This window comes from Urocampus carinirostris, chromosome 17 (assembly GCF_059441175.1).
Source record: "Urocampus carinirostris isolate Australia breed hairy pipefish chromosome 17, RoL_Ucar_1.0, whole genome shotgun sequence".
Taxonomy (NCBI): Eukaryota; Metazoa; Chordata; class Actinopteri; order Syngnathiformes; family Syngnathidae; genus Urocampus; species Urocampus carinirostris.
In genome coordinates this window covers 18,272,233-18,291,304 of record NC_142365.1, presented here as the reverse complement: position 1 = coordinate 18,291,304, position 19,072 = coordinate 18,272,233, and the positions used below count along the sequence as shown (strand labels likewise).

General features: G+C 40.8%; 1 protein-coding gene across 1 annotated transcript; it reads left to right on the top strand.

Annotated features, from left to right (window-relative positions):
• Nucleotides 1-934: 934 nt before the first annotated feature.
• Nucleotides 935-17,611, top strand: LOC148349407 (coagulation factor IX-like). The gene is made up of 8 exons (XM_088320777.1): nucleotides 935-1,026; nucleotides 2,919-3,085; nucleotides 5,573-5,597; nucleotides 7,140-7,253; nucleotides 8,596-8,727; nucleotides 10,017-10,315; nucleotides 12,242-12,392; nucleotides 15,272-17,611. Exons 1-8 carry the CDS (start codon nucleotides 945-947, stop codon nucleotides 15,829-15,831), a joined length of 1,530 nt encoding a protein of 509 aa, XP_088176903.1. The 5' UTR covers nucleotides 935-944; the 3' UTR covers nucleotides 15,832-17,611.
• Nucleotides 17,612-19,072: the final 1,461 nt, after the last annotated feature.

The window sequence follows — 19,072 nt, the reverse complement described above, 5'->3', positions numbered from 1 at the left end:
TAAACAAACCTCTTGTTAACTATACGCAGAGAAATCCAGTTCGCGGGCAGTCCCAGAGGCTACCACAAGAGACCCCTGAGGCTACTCACCGCTAACTGCCAGCATCAGCTCATCAAGTTCGCTCTTGCAAACTACTACAGGCCAAAAATGAAAGAATTGTGATGTAAACATTCTATTGTGTACATCCATTTAAAGTTACAGTAACTTAAATTTTATGTGTATGCATAGCATTCCACAGCACCAGGGCCTGGATGGCAAACGCTCTTGAGCCTACAGATTTCTTTTTGCCTCTTGGAATCACAAGTAGATCAGCATTTTCCAAGAGGCAGATCTGAGCAGGAACAGAGAAGAAATAAAGTCAGAGAGATACTGCTTTTACTGCTGCGATTATATTTGTCAAGATTCGGGGCAAGTCAGGACAATGAGCTGGACCAACAACCAACATTGTTTTTTTTTTCTGGGTCAAGGCGCAAAAATTAGGTGACATCCATCTTTATATCTCAGTAATTCAATGCTCTAAATTTCCACAACTTAATAGAGAGGTTGCATAGCAATATTATACTTGCGTAGAACATCACCAAGCAGATGCATATAAATACTAAAAAGAAGGGGGCCTTGAACAGAATCCTGTGGAACTCCACAGGATTGAAGCAATCCCAACGCTATCAACACACTAAACTACTGTTTTAAGTTCAATATCCCAGTTTTAAGCGAAATTTTCTGGATGTGTAAAGTTTTCATTTTGGATGTGAAAACTTTATATTAGAGGTATTATTGTACAGTATACTTATAGTATACGTGCCAACTGGAGTGCCATCCTAATTTGGTTGTAGCAACACAATAATAAAAAGGATGATTCTAATTCTGATTTGCCTCTCAGGACACTGACCCCGACAAACAAACTCAAGCGCTTGAACTTTGCTTGCAGGCGGAGCATAACAAAGATGGCGTCGGCACGTCTGGTGCTGTTGCTGCTAGCGTTTGGAGCTCGAAACGGCACCGCTGAGGATGGCGATATGAATCCCGGTGAGTGAAGGTGACCACTAAAGTTTCTGCTTTGCGTCTGACTTCGATTTCGACAATTTTTACTTCTTCCGGCCTCGGCTGGTCAAGGTTAGCGCAAGTTAAACCAATGTTGACCCTTCTGTGGGTGGAACCGGGACGATACAAGAGGGAAAGGTCCGCTTTCCCATTTCTCATAAACAACATTTTATAAATGCCGGGTGACGGTAACTGACACCCTTGTCGATTTTATCAGCTTTGACGTTATTCAGCGAAGATCGGTTCTTGGACAAATCGTCCTTGAACCAAGATCTGAGGTGGGTCAAACACCCATTGGTGGATCGGGGTAGTAGCTGATTCAGTCATCACTGATCCCTTACAGTGTCATGATTTGCCAATTGCTCTCACCTGTGCTGACTCTTTCAGCCCCAGATGCCACTCGTTCCCTAATTAGTCATCCTCCTATTTATGCATGTCGTTCTCGTTCACTCCGGGTCAGTCTGTCAGCGAACCTCTGCACATGCAAAGCAAGCATTTTTGACTCTGGCTCCCGTTCTCTCCCGACCTGTCCCCGTATCCTGCTCGATTTCTTCCCCTATTACTGTATCGATCCCCTGTCCCTGGCTTCCCGATCGTCTCCGGTTACCTGACTTGTTCTGATCTCCGACCACGCTTCGTCTCCCGTCCCGGCCCCCCGACTTGTTCTGATCTCCAATCCATGCTACGTCTCCCGTCCCGGCCGCCCGACTTGTTCCGATCTCCGATCCACGCTCCGTCTCCAGTCCCGGCTGCCCGACTTGAACCAGGCACGGCCAGGAGGGAACAGATCAGTACCTAGAGCATCAATCTGACAGTAGGGGTGGGTAGATAGATCCGATTATTGATTAAATCAATACTAAGCAAATATGATTCTATTCTCCTTGGACCGATGCTTTACTTCTCCACCAATTGCCTCAAAACGCTGCCCCTTTATGTACGTAACAAAGCCTTTCTCTCTCTCACCCAGTGCCCTTGGCCATTTTCTAAGTTTAGTGATTTAATGAATCACAGGTGCATTTTTAGCACCTTTCATACATAGCCTGCTGCTGCATCTTGCCCGCCAGGCAGAAGAGAGAGGCGAATTGATCCGCCCAACCCTACCAGAAGCTTAATATGACAGGGGCAAACAGGAAGCACAGCGAGGTGTGTTCTTTTTTCGAGGCCACAGAAAAGAACTACGCCAGGTGTAATTTTTGCAGTCAAGTGGTCTGCTATTGTGGCAACACTACACATTTATATCAACATGAGAAACATCTTATTCTGTGATAAGCGACAAACTGCAACCAAAAATGTTCCTGAACCAAAACCTGTGAATCCGTTTTCACTATGGCAACCGTGGTAATGTGAAAGAATCGAGACTTTATTTGCATTGCTGACTTTATTTTCGAAATATTGCGCAATGGAAGATATTTTAGCTTTGACATTGTTATTCAGGATTTGCTTTTTTTGGTTTAACTCTCTTGGCTTTTGTTCTGAAACCGTTGTGTTATAAATTTTGATAGATTTTTTTCTAGAATGTTAAAGTTTGTAATTTGGTTATCTAAAAACAAGTGAAACATTAGTATTGCCTAAAATCTTAGTATTGTGTTTATTGTAATTACAAACTATCTTAAGAGGGAAAGGTTAAATCATTTAATGATCATGGTAATTCCAATCGCACGTATCAGTATCTGATCTGTATTGATCGATAAAACCATTTGTATACTTGGATTGGATAAATCCCCAAATTCCCAGTATCGCACACCCCCATCCGACAGAGGAAGCTGTCAGTGCAGTCATTTTATATAAGGGATTGGCCTATAGAAATTGTAACTGTGCCTTTATCTTAGAGTTAGTTGAATGAAATTATTTTTTCGCTTTTTTTCCGTTTTCTGCAGGTGTCTTGATGTTATCGCGGCGGGCGGCGTCGGACGTTCTGCGACGCCAACGGCGCTACAACACTGTGTTCGAAGAGCTGAAGGCCGGAAACCTGGAACGAGAATGCGTTGAGGAAAAATGCAAATTCGAGGAAGCTCGCGAGATCTTCGAAGATGACACCAAAACGGTGAGCAGGCAAAACAGAATAATTATTATCATCAATAATCGATATTAAATCTTCCAATTGCCTGACTTGACCATCTGCCAATTATTTAAACATAATCAAAAAACGCTCACCCTGCAGTGAGCAACTAACTGCAACCAAAAATGTAAACAAGTTACTGTTCCTGAACAAAAACCTGTAAGGTAATATGAGACAATTGAGACTTTATTTGAATTACTGACTTTATTTTCAAAATATTGTACAATGGAAGGTATTTTAGCTCTCTTGTTGACATTGTTATTGTGGTAATTTGTCAATCATGATCTTTATGTGACATGCTCTACAAAATACACACACACACACACACACACACACACACAAAAGAATGATCTTACTGTCAGAGACCAGAAACGGAGACAGGACCCACTTGCATTCGTTTTTATCAGCTTCATTTAGAAGGAGGAAAAGGCTTGCAACCACGATCCGGTGATCGTCGGTCACGGTTGGCAGATCGCTGAGAACGCGGAGGTGGCACTTCCGTGGCGAGCGAAGGCAGTGTCGAGAGCGGGGAAAGAACAGGTCGACGTCCGGGACAGTGGAGCAGAAACGTAATCGAGTTCGGAAAAGGGGTCGGCGCCGGGGAATCAAACGGGAATCAGGACAGGATAAGGTCAGGGTCGAAAAGGGCTTGCCTAGCGTGGGGCTGAGGTTTGCAGACGGACTGACACCGGATGACAGGAAGACGGGGGTTTAAAAAGAGATGAGCAGCCCATCAGCATCCGGGGCAGTTGGCACCAAAGGATCGGGCCCAGGTGCCTCGCTTCAGTAATCATGACACTTACTCCCTTGCTTGAATCACAATAAAATAAATTACAAAATACTTGACAAGAAAACACAAAAATATTTGACAAAATTCCATACACAAAAAAATATATGACAAAATAAACAACAACAAAAAACAAATAAATAAATGACAAGATACATAAAAAAGTAAACGACAAAATATATTATAAAATCAATCAAAACAAAATCACAACAAAATAGAGGAACCAATAAAAGGCAAAATACACGTCAGCAAAATATTTGCAAATAAAACACTACATGACAAGAAAAATGACAAGATATTCGAGACAATACATGACAAATTTCTTGAAAAAATACGCAAAGAAAATTATGTTAAAATACACAACAAATACATGGGAAAATACACGACAAAATACATGAGAAAATACCCGACACACTACATGACAAAATAAATGAAAACTTAACGACAAAATCAATGACAAAAAAAATGGCAAAATCCATGACGTAATACATGACAAAATACGTGACAGCATGCCTGACAAAATACATGACAAAATACCTGACAAAACACACACCAAACTAAATGACAAAATACACGACAAAATATATGACAAAATAAACAAAAAATATATGACAAAATCTCTCTTCTTCTTCTTCTTACAAAATACACAACAAAATAAAAAAAACAATAAATGACAAAATATGTGACAAAATACATGAAAAAAGTATACGACAAAATGTATTACAAAATACTCAACAAAATACACGTCAAAATAGAGGAACCAATAAACGGCAAAATACACGACACAATATTTACTAAAAAACTCACTAGCACTACATGACAAAATAAATGACAAGATACTCGACAAAAAACATGACAAATTACTTGAAAAATACGCAATGAAATGTATGAAAAAATACACAACCAAAATGAGAAAACACACGACAGAATACATGAAAAATTAAACGACAAAATTATTGACAAAATAAAAGACGAAATACATGACAAAATACTTGATAAGATACACAACAAAATACATGACATAATAGATGATAAAATTCACCACAAACACAACAAAATACACGACAAAATAATTATTGAAATAAATAAACGACAAAATGCACAAATGTATGAATAAATTGCAGTTTTTCAGGAATGAGGTCATTTAATTATGCGTTCATTGATTTTTACGGCATATCTTTTCAGCTATTTATTTATCTAAACGTTAATATCTGCATATGACATGATTGGTCGATACTTGGCGTCTGATTGCAGATGTGATGCAGTTCTCTTCCGAGTCAAGCGGTGTCGCTACAGTCAGTAAAGAACGGGACGCAAGTACTTTTTGAAGACTATTTCCGGATAAAATTTCAACAAAAGCACGGATCACTTTATAAATTTTAACTTACCAAGGATAAAAAAAGGGAAACGTCGTCCTTTGCCGGACTTTGCGGTGCTTTTCACCAACAAAGCTATTCTTTATTTTGGGTTGACATTTGTCACTTGAAGTAATACTATCGTGAACCGCTAGAGAGCAGCACTCGTGTGAACAAACCCCCAGCTTTATTTTGCCTATACTGTACCAATAAAACGTCACAAACATCCAAAATTGTAAAATGTAAATTGAGTATATTTTTTATTTTATTTTGTAATTCTATTTATTACTCTACTCGAGTAATTGTGACAATCAAATGTTGTCTTTTCAGATGGAATTCTGGGCTGGATACGCCGGTAAGTGTGCAAATCATTTTTTTTGCATATTGTTGCTGCTATTACGAAAAAACGGTCTCTATTTTTAGTCTTTATTTTTTTAGTTGCATGAATAGAATGTTTACAATAAAATCAGTCCATGAAAATGGGAATTTGTCCTTTCAAAAAACAGTTAATATATATCTATATGTGGTACCTCTATGAATTTAATTCGTTCTAGGATTAGCTTCGTATGTAGCGACACGTTTTGTATGTAAATGCACTAATCCGTTTCAAGCCCCGCAAAAGTACAGTACAATAGTTTTTAAAAAATGCATCAGAACATAGATCAAATACCTGTTAAAATTAGATTAGCGCACAATAAACAATACAACAAGAGGCACGTAATGTAAATCACAACAAAGAATAAAGGAAATATTAAAAATATGCACAGTGGAACCTCGGTTCTCGACCACAATCCGTTCCAGAACCCTGTTCGAAAACCGATTTGGTCGATCACGGAAAATCGTTTTTCCCATTAAAAGTATTGTAAAATCGTTTAAATCCGTTCCAACACCCTTGAATGTTTACCATGACCGTAAACATGAAGCTAACCCAGGCTAATCGTACGTTCGCGTTAGCGTAATCTTCCGTACGAAAGATTAGGCTAACATGAACGTGTAAAAATAAAAAAATCAGGTCGTTTACACGTCATTTAGCACCCGGGTCTCCACAACAAGTGGTGAGCGGTTAAAGGATAAAGAAAAGAATTATGAATAGGATTTCTTACCTTTGTGGTGCTCTGCAGAAGCCATGCTGTATGTATAGCAAGATCGGAAACTCACACTCCTTCTTCATATTTTGCTATTATTTCTTTCTTAAATGCAGTAGTTGTACACACTACTCTTCTTTTTTCACCTGTAGCAACTTTGCTGCTTGCACCGAACTTCTTCCAAGGCATAATTAGGGGTTAAAACACTCTGTTCAACAATATTAAATACGAAAGCAAAAAGAACTGCGCGCTCACGTGACAACAGTTCTTCACGAGGGGTGGGGGCAATCTACACCCGTACGCCGCTCAGCATCGCCCCTAGCGTACCGGCGTTCGAACTCTGATTTTTTGAACGAAAAGCGAAGCAAGAATTTCTCGAAATTTTTGGTCGAGAACCGATTTGTTCGAACTGAGAGGCGTTCGAAAACCGAGGTTCCACTGTATTTACCTTTTTGCCTCGCGTTTGTTGGAAAATTGATCTAATGAAGTCTACTTTTCCTGGCTTTTGACAATGTGTCAGAAATGCGCCAGGGAAAGGTAATCATAATGAGCGATAGCCCGACTTTCCGGGTGATTCCTTTCCACAAATTCCGAGACTTTAACTTGGGCTGATTGAATGATGACTACGTCTTGCTGGAAACCCTCCTTCTTGTCGTCTGTAACTCTGTACTGTGACGATGACACGAAGAGCACGCTAGGAGCAAGCATGGGCACTGGTTGCCAGGCAGATTTGAAGCAATAGCCAGTTTGTTTATGTTAAAGAGCAAGCTAGTAAATGCGATACGTTAAACCACGATTATGTTTGCCAACAGATGGCGACCAGTGCGAGCCGCCTCCTTGCCAAAATGGCGGCGTCTGCAAAGACGGCGTCAATTCCTACGTGTGCTGGTGCGAGAGTAGCTTCACCGGAAAAAACTGTGAGATTGGTGAGTGTGGAAAAAAAGAATATAATGAATAGTACCAGTCAGTAGACTGTTTACAGAGCGGGAAGGAGACACAAAGACATACTTGTCGCGCTCCAGGGCTCCATGGCCTTACAAACTGTCGTATTTTCCCTTACAAAATACAAAATAATCTTACACCATATTTTATTTTCAAACGTGTTTATTTATGTAGTTTAACATGTTATATTGTACATGTGTTTCATTATATCATATATATATTGTTCATTAACATTTTGTTGTGAGATACTGAGTTGCTCGGGATTATTGAGGTTTATTATAAAAAAGTTCAAAAATGAAGTAGCTTGGACGTTCACTGTAGAAGGAAAAAAAACCCGCAAATATAATTAAGTAGAATAATACAATTTCTTATTCAAATTATGAATTCATTTTTTGCATTAAATAATTGTTGGTAATATACTGATTAAAGGGATAACCACAAACCTGTCTTTTTTCATTTTCTCCTTTTATACGTCCTTTTTTTCTTAACTTCTTTATACAACATACTAACTCGTAATATAATGCATCAAAGCAAGTGAGCCGTTTGAGAACCGGCTCTCTTGAATGAGTTGAGCCGAACAAGCCGGTTCTCTAAAAAGAGACGGACTTCCTTTCACTACACAACTCGAACTCGTTTGACTTGATTGATTTGCTGTTTCGTGTTAGTCGGTGTATACCGGACGGTACCCATCATTGACAAATTTGCGTTTTTCCGTACAGATTTTCTTGTATGTCTTACACGTCTTAAAATGCATAATAACCGTACAGGTTGACAGGTATGCAAAGAGCATGCCGGGATACACACATACGCACCGGGTTGCTAGATGAACTCTGGAAGCAAATAAACACGCGTACTGTAGTTTGATTTTGACTTTGTATCCTGCTTGGTAAAAGTTCAGGAGCAGTGGATGGGAGAGGCCAACCCGTTTAAGTTCCCTGAGGAAAACGTAAACAAGCTGGTCCAAGCCGGATAGAAAGCGCCATTTGCTCTCCTTGACTGTATCTCCTGCTCGCCCCATGTCGCGTACCCACAATGACAAAAGTCTCTCATCGATTATGAATGGTAGTTTGCAATTTTGAAAGTCCCTGGTCAGTTTTATAGCCTTGATGACAGTTCTTTGGTTTTGATCGAGTACAAGTAGATGTTGACATACTGGTGCTGATGCTGGCAGTGAGTAGTCCTGAGTGGTCTCTAGCTATAGCTTCTTCAAACACTCGGAATTTGGATTTTCTCTTGTATGTCGAGCCAGATTTTTGTTCCAAGTAAATTCCGCATATCAAGGTATGATTGTATTTGAAAAGAAGCGCTTCGGTGTTTCCCTGGCAGAGGTCATCAAGCAGTGCTTGGTCAACAACGGCGACTGCGCTCACTTCTGCAGCATGGAGTTTGGCACCGTCCACTGCAGCTGCGCGCTCGGCTACAAGCTGGCTGCCGACAACACCACGTGCGAAGCCACAGGTGAAACATACGGTGCCTTGCAAAAGTTTTTGCCCCCCAAGAACCATTCAACATATTGCTGTATTTCAGGATTCAAACTTAGATAGGTAAAAAACTATTATAAAATATTTTCTAAAAATCAACAACATGTGAGAGAATCATGATAATGAAACAAAATTATCCAATATTTTACATTGTGCTAACAAATTTAAAACAATGGAGTTGTAAAAAATATTGCCTACCTTTGAGTCTTTACTTTGTACTCCCTCTTTTTCCTCCAATCACAACCACAAGTCATTTTGGGTCTTTAGAAGTTGTGCTGAAGAAAAGCAACCCCAGAGATTGATGCTGCCACTACTATGTTTAACGGTGGGGATGGTGTCTTCAGGTTGGTGTGTAGTGTTACGCTTGTGCCAAATGCAATTCTTTGCAATCAGCCCCAAAAGTTCATTTTTTCTCTCATTTAACCATAATCTTATTTGTATGTCCAGTGTAGCTTCTTGCAAGCGCCAAACAGGCGTTTTCCATGTCATTCTTTTAGAAAGGGCTTTTCTTTTTGCCACTCATTCGTAAAGGGTACATTTATGCAGAGTACGACTAATAGTTGTCTTTTGCACAGATTGACCCACCTCTGCTGTGTATCCCTGCTGTTCATCCAATGGGATGATGGGCCTCTTGGTTTCTTCTCTGATTATTTGTCTCATTGTTCGGGTCGAAAGTTAAAAAGGACAGCCAGGTCTAGGTAGGGTTGCAGTGGTTTAATGTTCTGTCTATATTGTACAGTGCCCTGGGAGATGTGTAAATGTTCCGATCTTCTTGTATCCCGTTCCTGCTTTAAATATTTCCATAATTTTATCCCGGACCTGCCTGGTGTGGTCTTTGGTCTTCATAATGTTGTGTGTTCTCCGGGGTCTCCTTTCACAGAGCCCTGAGCCCATCAAAAAGCAGGTGCATTTCAACTGACAAGCACATGCACTCTGTTTGTCATTGTTAGTCATTTAGGGTGACATTAGATTACTCCGAAGTCATCAGAGAACTCCTGGAGTCAGTTGAATGAGATGAGAAAACAGGGGGGGGGCAATATTTTTGATACACCTACTTTTCAGTTTTTTCTTCATAAATATAGTGTCAAATGTTGAAATAATTTGGTTCCACTTCACGATCGTGTCGCTCACGTTGTTGATTCCTTGAAAATATTCATTAGCTTTCAGTTTGAGGCCTGAAATGTGGCAAAAAATCTCAGGGCGCAATACTTTTGCTAGTGCCGTGTCTGAACACGATAAAAAACTTGAAGATGCTTTGGCCCGCAGACCAGTTCAGCTGTGGCTGGACCGGCGTCGACCCTCGGCTAGCGCCACGTTCTTCCCACCGGACGGACGGCAACGAAACCCACGCTGAAATCATCCCGGACGAGTGGCTGGACTACCAGTACGAGGACCAACCGGAGAAGGTGGCAAACGCTTCCGTGCGGGTCAGGAGGACGGCCGAGGCGGTGAAGAACTCGTCCAACTTCTTTTTTCCCACACTCCCTACAATCACAGAGCAAAAGAAGACCATTCAGAGGATAGTGGGCGGCGACGAAGCCAAGGCGGGAGAATTTCCCTGGCAGGTACGAGCAATGTCGTTCCCAGGGTGCGTATGGGTGTTTGAGATCCCTGAACATCCTTGAATTTCAATGTTGTGTTTTGAAGGACTTAAAAGTGCTTGAATTTTGGGTAAATTGATTATAGATGCTTGAAATTGTTGCCACTACTCTCTGATGGCTTGGCTTTGCCATTGCATTTCCTCTTCCCTTGTGATTAACGGCAGCTTACATTAGTTTGTACGGCATTCTCCTATTAAGAATCATTGTCCCTTACAAGTCGGTGCATGCTACGCCTAAACAGGGCACCATGAATTGTGTATTATGGGCTATGCAAAATATTAAGATAGTGTTTACTAGTTTACTAAGGTAGCTTACAGCAACTGAAAATGTAAGCTAAACATTACTGTCATTTTTACCCAGCACCTCTATGAGGAGAGAATTGCCTCAAAAATATGTACGCACGTATTGTTCAGAACCAAATATATTTGCGATTTACTCAAGTTCCAAAAATTATATGTCTTGATAACCACACATGCATGAGTAAATATTGCATATGTAAATTTCAGACATATTTTTGGCTCTGCAAAATACATAATTCACTATGGATTTCTTCTTTGAATGGTATTAAAGAAATTGGAAAATCGGCTTGAAAGTCCTTAAAGGGATAATGTCTATCTAGTACTTTCTAGTGAGGATCGGCCGATATGGGGCTTTCGGGGACAATACAGATGCCAATTATCATTAGTAGGATGAAGAGCCCGATAACCGATATTTATAGCCAATATTCATTTGCTTTAAAAGCGTAAAAATTGGCGTAAAACTGTTTTAACAGTGCAAAAATAAACAAAATTGTTGTAACAAATTTTAACAAAACTTAAATAAATCTCTGAAACCCTTAAAGTAAATAACACAACTAACATGACTAATCTTACCCTAACACCAAAAACGAACAATGCTGGATATAAAAAGTAGGCCTAGCAGCAAATCATATAAGGGTACACAGAAAAAAATGTAAATAGCTCCTTGATTTTTTTGATCATAAGTAAATAAAAATGATAATAAAACCAACATCAGTTAAACTGACTTAAAGCAAAAAGTGCATCGAAATTCAAACGGAGCTTGTGAGCCATATTGATGAACCAATGTTATGGTAACAGCTAATCCATCAGCCTTCCACTTTAGCTTCCTTTTTATCCTCTCTCCCAATCACAAAGACACACGCTTGATTGAGAACTAATGCTCTGATAAGAGTTAAAATGTCTCCATCCGAACGTGCTTCCCTAAAATAAGTCAACTACACTTTTTATGCTATGTCTTACACACGCTTTTCTACAACAGACTTTTAAAACTTCAATATTGGCAAAGCTGCCGCTGTCTACTCCACTCTAACATTATTTTTCAGCTTCAGTGGCTCCGCCCCTGGTCGCTTATACAATCAGAAGGCGCGGGGTGAGTAGCATGTGAGCCATAAAGCAGGAGAGAGAAAGACTTGACTGTATCTGAGCCTAAATTATTGTCCCATTGAATAGATAAAAAAAAACGATATGCGTCAAATTCCCAAATATTGGTGCCTGATAATCGGTTGACCTCTACCACCTAGTGGTACAAAAAACTTTCATCCAGTAAAAGAAAACAATGATTGGAATATCAGGAAATAATAAATGAACTATCATACCAATTTGAATATTCATAAAATAAATCATAGATGGAGAAATTTGTATTTCTTTTACATAGTGCAATCCCAACCAAAAAGTTGCTGCTGCCATGTTTGTCTGGTATCTTGCTGCTACGCTGTGTTCTTGGCACTGGTTTTCCTTCGCATTAGACAACAGTGTCATCTAGTGGTCAAATATTACAATCCCGGGCTATAAAATGCTTGAATTTGACCATGAAAAAGATGTAAGAAGCCTGCGTTCCGGTCCGGACTAACAGCATGGGTTTCAAACGCAGGCGGCCTTGATCTCGCACTTGGCCCGACAGACACAAACGCTGACGCTACCGTTTTGCGGGGGCGCGCTCCTCAACCGGCTTTGGGTCATCACGGCGGCTCACTGCGTTGTGGAAGCACGAATCAATAAAGTCAGCTATTTCGTGCGGCTGGGTGAGTGGCCATCCTACATAATTATGCCTGCCATATATTAAAATAAATCTAAATAAATAGCTGCAAATATATGCCTAGAAATAAACAAACACATAAGTAAATCATGTTGCAGTGTCATCGATTTGACACCGAGCTAAACCACCAAAGAAGGACCATGACCACAGTGGACGTGTAGTTGAAGCTTTAATTTTCTTTTCCGGACCGTGAAAACTGCAAAAGTACATTAGAATGCATTGAGACCATGTGCCAATAAGTTCACAAAAATAAAGTACATAGACTTAACATCTTAAGATATATTGTTTCAAATCTAGAATGTTTTAGAAATGTATGGCATTGCTGTTTTAATCCTTCAACATGGATGGAGATAGACTGGACATGCAACCCGTCCTTTTCAGCAATTGTGGGAGTGTGAAAAATAGATTGCAGAACAGGAAGTGGCATTGAAAACTTGGAGTGATATTATTTCACTATATTTTATCTGTGTAAAACACTTCTTTATGGATTTACATCCGTTTTTAGCCTTTTGTTACATTTTAAAAACAGTAACTTCTTTATTAAGTAAAAAAAAACATGTCAAAACGAAACACGTGATACCTAGATATTTGACATAAATGCAATATATTCATGTATTTATGCATTAACGTTTACTTATTCCAGCATTTTTCTTGTCGTGTGTTGTGTACATTGTCACAACAAAATGCTTTTAAAATGAGGGCTCAAGTCACGCTGTTTTTCACCTCTAGCTGATTCATTATTCACCTTGTCACGAGGTGGAGTGGAAGGCGGGGTGACCGGACCAGAACGGAGGCAGGAGGCAGGAAGGGAGAACTCAATTGCGTGACGATCCATAAGTTTTATTTAACAAAATAAAAGTTGTCCAAAACTCAGGGACAAGACAAACAAAAACATTCTTACACTCAGAACAGAACGGTACAGAGTTCCTCCGGCACGAACTCAACAGGACAGGGCATAACAGACGGAAAATGTTTAAAAACTAAAACAGGACAAGGTATAACAGACCGGGGAATGTGTAATGAGCCAGCGCCCGCCAAACCCACAACCCAGCCTTAAGTAGCAGACCAGCAATCAGCTGATCTGCTACAGCTTGAGTTCGGGGGCGCGGCAGACTGGTCGCCACGGCGACCGTGACACACCTAGGTGAAAAGATCAGGCATCTGGTCCGCCTGCTTATTCGAGTAATATTTTGTTGTTGACAAAATACGTAACAAAATACACGACCAGATAAACAACCAAATACATGAGGAAATACACAACAAAATAGATAACAAAATACAGGAGAATATACATAATAAAATACAGGACCAAATGTCAAAATACGTGACAAAATACACAGCGAAATAAATGCAGGAATACACGATGGAATATACGAGAAAGTGTACGACAAAAAAATATTAGAAAAAAATGAAATAAATATAAATCCCTGAAATAAATAAATGACACAATTTAAATACATTGTCTCATCTCATCAGCTGCACCGCTTATCCTCAGTAGGGTCGCGGGGGTGCTGGAGCCCATCCCAGCAATCTCCGGGCAGTGGGCAGGGGACACCCTGAACTGGTTGCCAGCCAATCGCAGCGCACACGGGGACAGACAACTCACTCGCTCATTCACACCTAGGGACAATTTGGACCGGCCAATTCACCTGACATGCATGTTTTTGGAATGTGGGAGGAAACCGGAGTGCCCGGAGGAAACCCACGCAAGCACGGGGAGAACATACAAACTCCGCACAGGAAGTCTGGAGCTGGATTTGAACCCACGCAGGAGGTTCCCAAGACATGAACTGTGCCGCACATGCGCTAACCACTGCGCCGCCGTGCTGCTGAATACATTGTATATACATCATATATTTAGTTATTAGGTTATTTAATTGTGTTACTTCATTTATATGGCATATATTTGTAGTAGTGCTGCACGATTTTTCAGCCCAGTGCTGCAATTTTGATTCGATTTTAAAAGAAAAGAGCATTATCTGTGCTAGTTTAGCTTTTGTTAGCACTGAATCATAGTGACATACGTAAACTTTAAGAAAACAACGCCCTCTTCTGGGAAGCTTTGTAAGGGTTGTGGTGGGTATGTGGCATAGGGTGCTGCTTGCCAACTTGCCTTTATTGGCGAGTGTCGTTAAAATTTGATTGGCAGACGGTGTTAAAACCCAAACTATGACAATACTGGGTGGCCAAATACTCCTCCACTCAAATAACAAATGGAAAAAAAATTCACACATACAGTGCCATGAAATAGTATGTGCACCCTTCTGAAATCTGAGTTTTTGCATATTCATCTCTCAAAATGGTCATCAAACCATTTTTTAATATCTCACAGAGACAACTCAAGGAAATACAAAATGCAGTCTTGAAATGTTGATTCCATTTATTAAGGCACAAATAAATATCAAAACCTTTATGGTCCAATGTGAAAAAGTTACTTTCCCCTTAACCTAATACCGTGTTGGGCTACCTTTGGTGGCAATGATAGAAATCAAAATTGTTTCAAATCTGCCATATTCGAGGTCACACCCAACCATCTCAATTAGATTTTAATCAGGACTCCAGAACATTTTTTGGGGGGGTGTTCACTGAGAGGTCTGTGTAATATTGAAATTGTTTGATGATATGAAACAGAAAGCAGGAAGGGGGCAAATATTTTTTCACAGTACTGTATAGATCCTTGAAAAACCGCAGTGTCTGGCGATTACACAATCGCACTACGTCACGTGGCAATATCGATTAGGTTTTGGTTAAACGTGCAGCCCTAATTTGGAGCCATTTCTCTATAAATTTCTAAATTGGTCCTTGCAAGAGGCCTGTTTCTAAAAACATCTGAGAATTGAAGCGTGTATTTGTTTTGTGCTGTAGGCGAACACGATGTGGGCCAGCACGAAGGTCCTGAGCGCGACTACGACGTGGCGCAGGAACTGGTGCACCGTTTGTACCACTTCGAAAAGTCTCGCATTAACCATGACGTGGCGCTGCTCAAGCTAGCCGAGGAGGCCGAATTGTCGGCGCGACGCCGGCCGGTCTGCCTGGGGCCCAAATCTTTCACCGAGCGGCTCTTGAGGGAGGCCCCCACCTCCCTGGTGAGCGGCTGGGGCCTCGTTCGCGGAAAGGGGCTGCAGTCGCCCACGTTGCGCCACGTAGAGGTGCCGTTTGTGCCGCGCACCGTCTGCAAGAGTAGCAGCCGATTCCACATCATTCGCTCCATGTTCTGCGCCGGATACCGCGACAGCCAAAAGGACGCCTGCAAAGGGGACAGCGGGGGGCCTCACGTCACCCGTCACGGGCCTCTCTGGTTCCTGACGGGCATCATCAGCTGGGGCGAGGGCTGCGCCGCTGAAGGGAAATACGGCGTCTACACGCACATAGCGGAGTACTACGCCTGGATTAGCGAAGTCACCGGCATACAAACATACTTGTAAACCAGGGGTGGGCAAACTCTCTGAGTCACAGGAAGCATAGGTTTGATAAAAATTTGCACAAAGGGAGGGCCGGAGGAAAAAATAGCTGATTGTTGTATTTAATTTTTTGTGGTTACTGATAGAGTCTTAAATCCTATACCTTGGCAATCTATCTATCCATCTACTGTACCTTGGTCATATCCCTCAAGAGGGGTGACCGACAGCAAGACACACACGTACAATAACAAAGAAAATAAAGGGGAAATAAATAGCAAAAAAAAAAACACACAAAAAAAATTTTGGACCATGGCCAACCCAATTGCCCAAACACCCAAACAAGTTAGACACCTCGGCACCGAAGTTGGTCATGCTTTCGTCCCTCCAGATGAAATGGGACACCAGAAAGCGACCATGTCACTCGGGTCAGGGTGACACAACACACTCTTTTGTTCAACAGCAGGGCCCGACAGCTTTCACTGGTTTACCCCTGCCGCATCATACGGGTGCCCGGCCCATCCTTGAGAACGCGTCCACAATCCCACTATCCTTTCACAACACCTCTCTCCTTTCTATCACCAACAAAGTTGGTTGCAGTTAGTCTCGAACATATTTGGACAGACGCACAGTTTTCACAAGTTTGGCTCTACATGCAATCACATAGGACTTGATATTAAATTTCTTGACCAGAATTGAAGTTTAAACAATGTTTAAATCAAGTAGATAAACAACAACATCTGACTGAAAAAGAAAGAATTGTATGAAAAAACACTTCCAAACACACCACATTTTAGGGGCTCAAAAGTAATTGGACCATTAAGCGTGATCGAAACGATAAGGTTTGTTGTCAAAATGTTGTTGAAAATCCTTTCGAGGCAATGACTGCCTGAAGTTTCAGTTTCAGTTTTTAATGGTACCACATTCTTACAATTAGATTCTCATGGGTCCATTTGAGCCCAAGTAATGTGTTGGGAGTCATTAGGTGACCAAACCCCCCAATTCCAACCCAATATGCCGAGCGCTAAGCACGGAGGCAATAAGTACCAATGTTTGTAAGTCTTAGGTATGAGGCTTGAACAAGTAACCTCCGAGTCTCGGGGCACTCGCCCTACCCGCAAGGCTACCGACCTGGAAGTCGTGGAAAACACCAAATGCTGAATTCCCATCTCCTTGATGCTTTGTCAGGACTTTATAGCAGCAGCTTTAAGTTGGTTCTTGTTTTTGGCCATTTCCGCTTCAAGCCTCATCTTGTGCAAGTGAAAATGCATGCTCGATTGGGTTGAGAGCTGGAGAATGACTTGGCCATTGCAGCATAGTCCACTCCTTTGCTCTAGAATAAACCCCTAGGTTGCTTTTGCTGTATGCTTTGGTTCATTGTCCATCTCCACAGTGAAGATGCGTCCAATTAACTGCAGCACGTTTTATTTTTATTATTAGGACGTTTTATTATATGGCAGTTCATCTTGTTTTACATAGACAAAAATAATCAATCAAATAATATTCACAATTGCAATTGGCTGAATCTGAGCGGAAAGTACATTACTGTTAGAGGCAAGATCTTAAGCCCAAGGTTCGGTTCTTCAGGCTTCAAATGGGTCAATCATTTCGTTCATGTTCGGATCTGGCTTCTCTCTAGCTGACTTTCTAGTTAATTGGTCGGGCTCGGGTTGGTTCAGGCTTTTATACCCACGGATCATGTTGGGTTGGATGTTTTACTGCTAATCCCTGTATGCTTCTGGCTATTTTTATCTGTTACATTGTCATCAATAAACCCAAGTGACCCAGTGGCCTTGGAAGCCATGCATGCCCATGCCATCTCACTGCCTCCACCATGTTTTGTAGATTTCGTGGCGTGCTTTGGATAATGTGCTGTTTTTTCTCATGGTTTTCTTCTTCCCGTTATTCTGAAATAGGTTTATCTCTGAATCCTCTGTCCATAGAACACTTTTCCAGAACTGGACTGGCTTGTTGAGTTTTAATTTTTGGCAAAGTCAAGTCTGGCCTGATAATTGGCTTGCACTTAAAGATGTACCCCCAGTATTTACTTTCATTGTCTTATCTTTTTTGTAAGCTTAGAGATAGATACACCCACTTCCTGGAGAGTGTTTTTTACTACAGTTGATCTAAATGGATATTTCTGTACCATGCAGAGTATTCGGTGATCATCCATCGCTGTTGACTTCCTTGCGCGTCCAGGCCCTTTTGAATTGCCAACCTCACCTTTATTCTTAGAATGTACCAAACTGTTGATTTGGCTTCTCCAAGCATGTCAGCTGTCTCTTTTATGGATTTCTTCTTTCTTTCAGTCTCAGGATCTTCTACCTCCATTGAAAGCTCCTTTGAACACATGATGTGTGGTCACAACAGCTTCCAAATGGAAACCACACACCTACAATCGACTCCAGACATTTTCATTACTTAATTGATGGCAGGTTAACAAGAGAGGAGCCAAAAACGGTGTAGAGGGCTATAATTCCTAAACCGTTATTCCGATTTGGATGTGGAAAGTCTCAAATTGCAGCTGAGATTGTGCACTTTGAGCCCATAATAATTACATTTTTGTATTTCGGAATGTGTTTACGTGAACAGCTAAAATAACAAAAATGGTATCACTGTCCAAATATTTTTCGGCCTAGCTGTAGATAACATAAGCATATCAATTTTTCCTCTTTTGTTTAATTGTTTATTATTATAAAGTGACCATTTCATAGTATCAGGTTTGAAACACACACAATATAGAATACATACATTCATTTACAAGTAAATCTCTGCTTTTTAAGCACTACATTTTATCTTTTGCATCAAAAAAAAATGTAGACAGCTATTTTATGGTGGCTATGGGTGTAATGAAAAATGTAGTTTTTAGGGGGTACACATAAGGACACAGGCTAAGAATTCCAGGTGAGTTCAATCATATTGCCTTAAACAAAGAATTACATCAAACAACATTGGGAAAGGCATTTTCACTAATGTTCTCTGATCAATGGTTGTCTGAATATACAGTTGCAGAGGATGGTTTGAAGTGGTGCGTGGCTTTTGCAACACCCAGTGGACATATTTAAAACTGCAGGTTATTGTTTGACGAGAATCGGCTAATTTTTTCTCTTATGCTACTCAGCACAGTCTCGCGGGCCAGATTGAATCCAATGGCGAGCCATAGGTTGGCAACCAGCACGCAATTTTCCTTTCCTCTTCTTTTCCGTCCCTCCCATATAGGACTGATCCTTCCACACTTAGAAATAAATGTAGAAAAAAGAGCTATAAA

Excerpts from the sequence above, each read along its gene's own strand:
- LOC148349407 (XM_088320777.1), top strand. The coding sequence starts at position 945 with ATGGCGTCGGCACGTCTGGTGCTGTTGCTGCTAGCGTTTGGAGCTCGA. Across the intron at positions 7,254-8,595 it reads CGGAAAAAACTGTGAGATTG|AGGTCATCAAGCAGTGCTTG; the intron begins GTGAGTGTGGAA and ends TTTCCCTGGCAG. Across the intron at positions 10,316-12,241 it reads CGGGAGAATTTCCCTGGCAG|GCGGCCTTGATCTCGCACTT; the intron begins GTACGAGCAATG and ends TTTCAAACGCAG.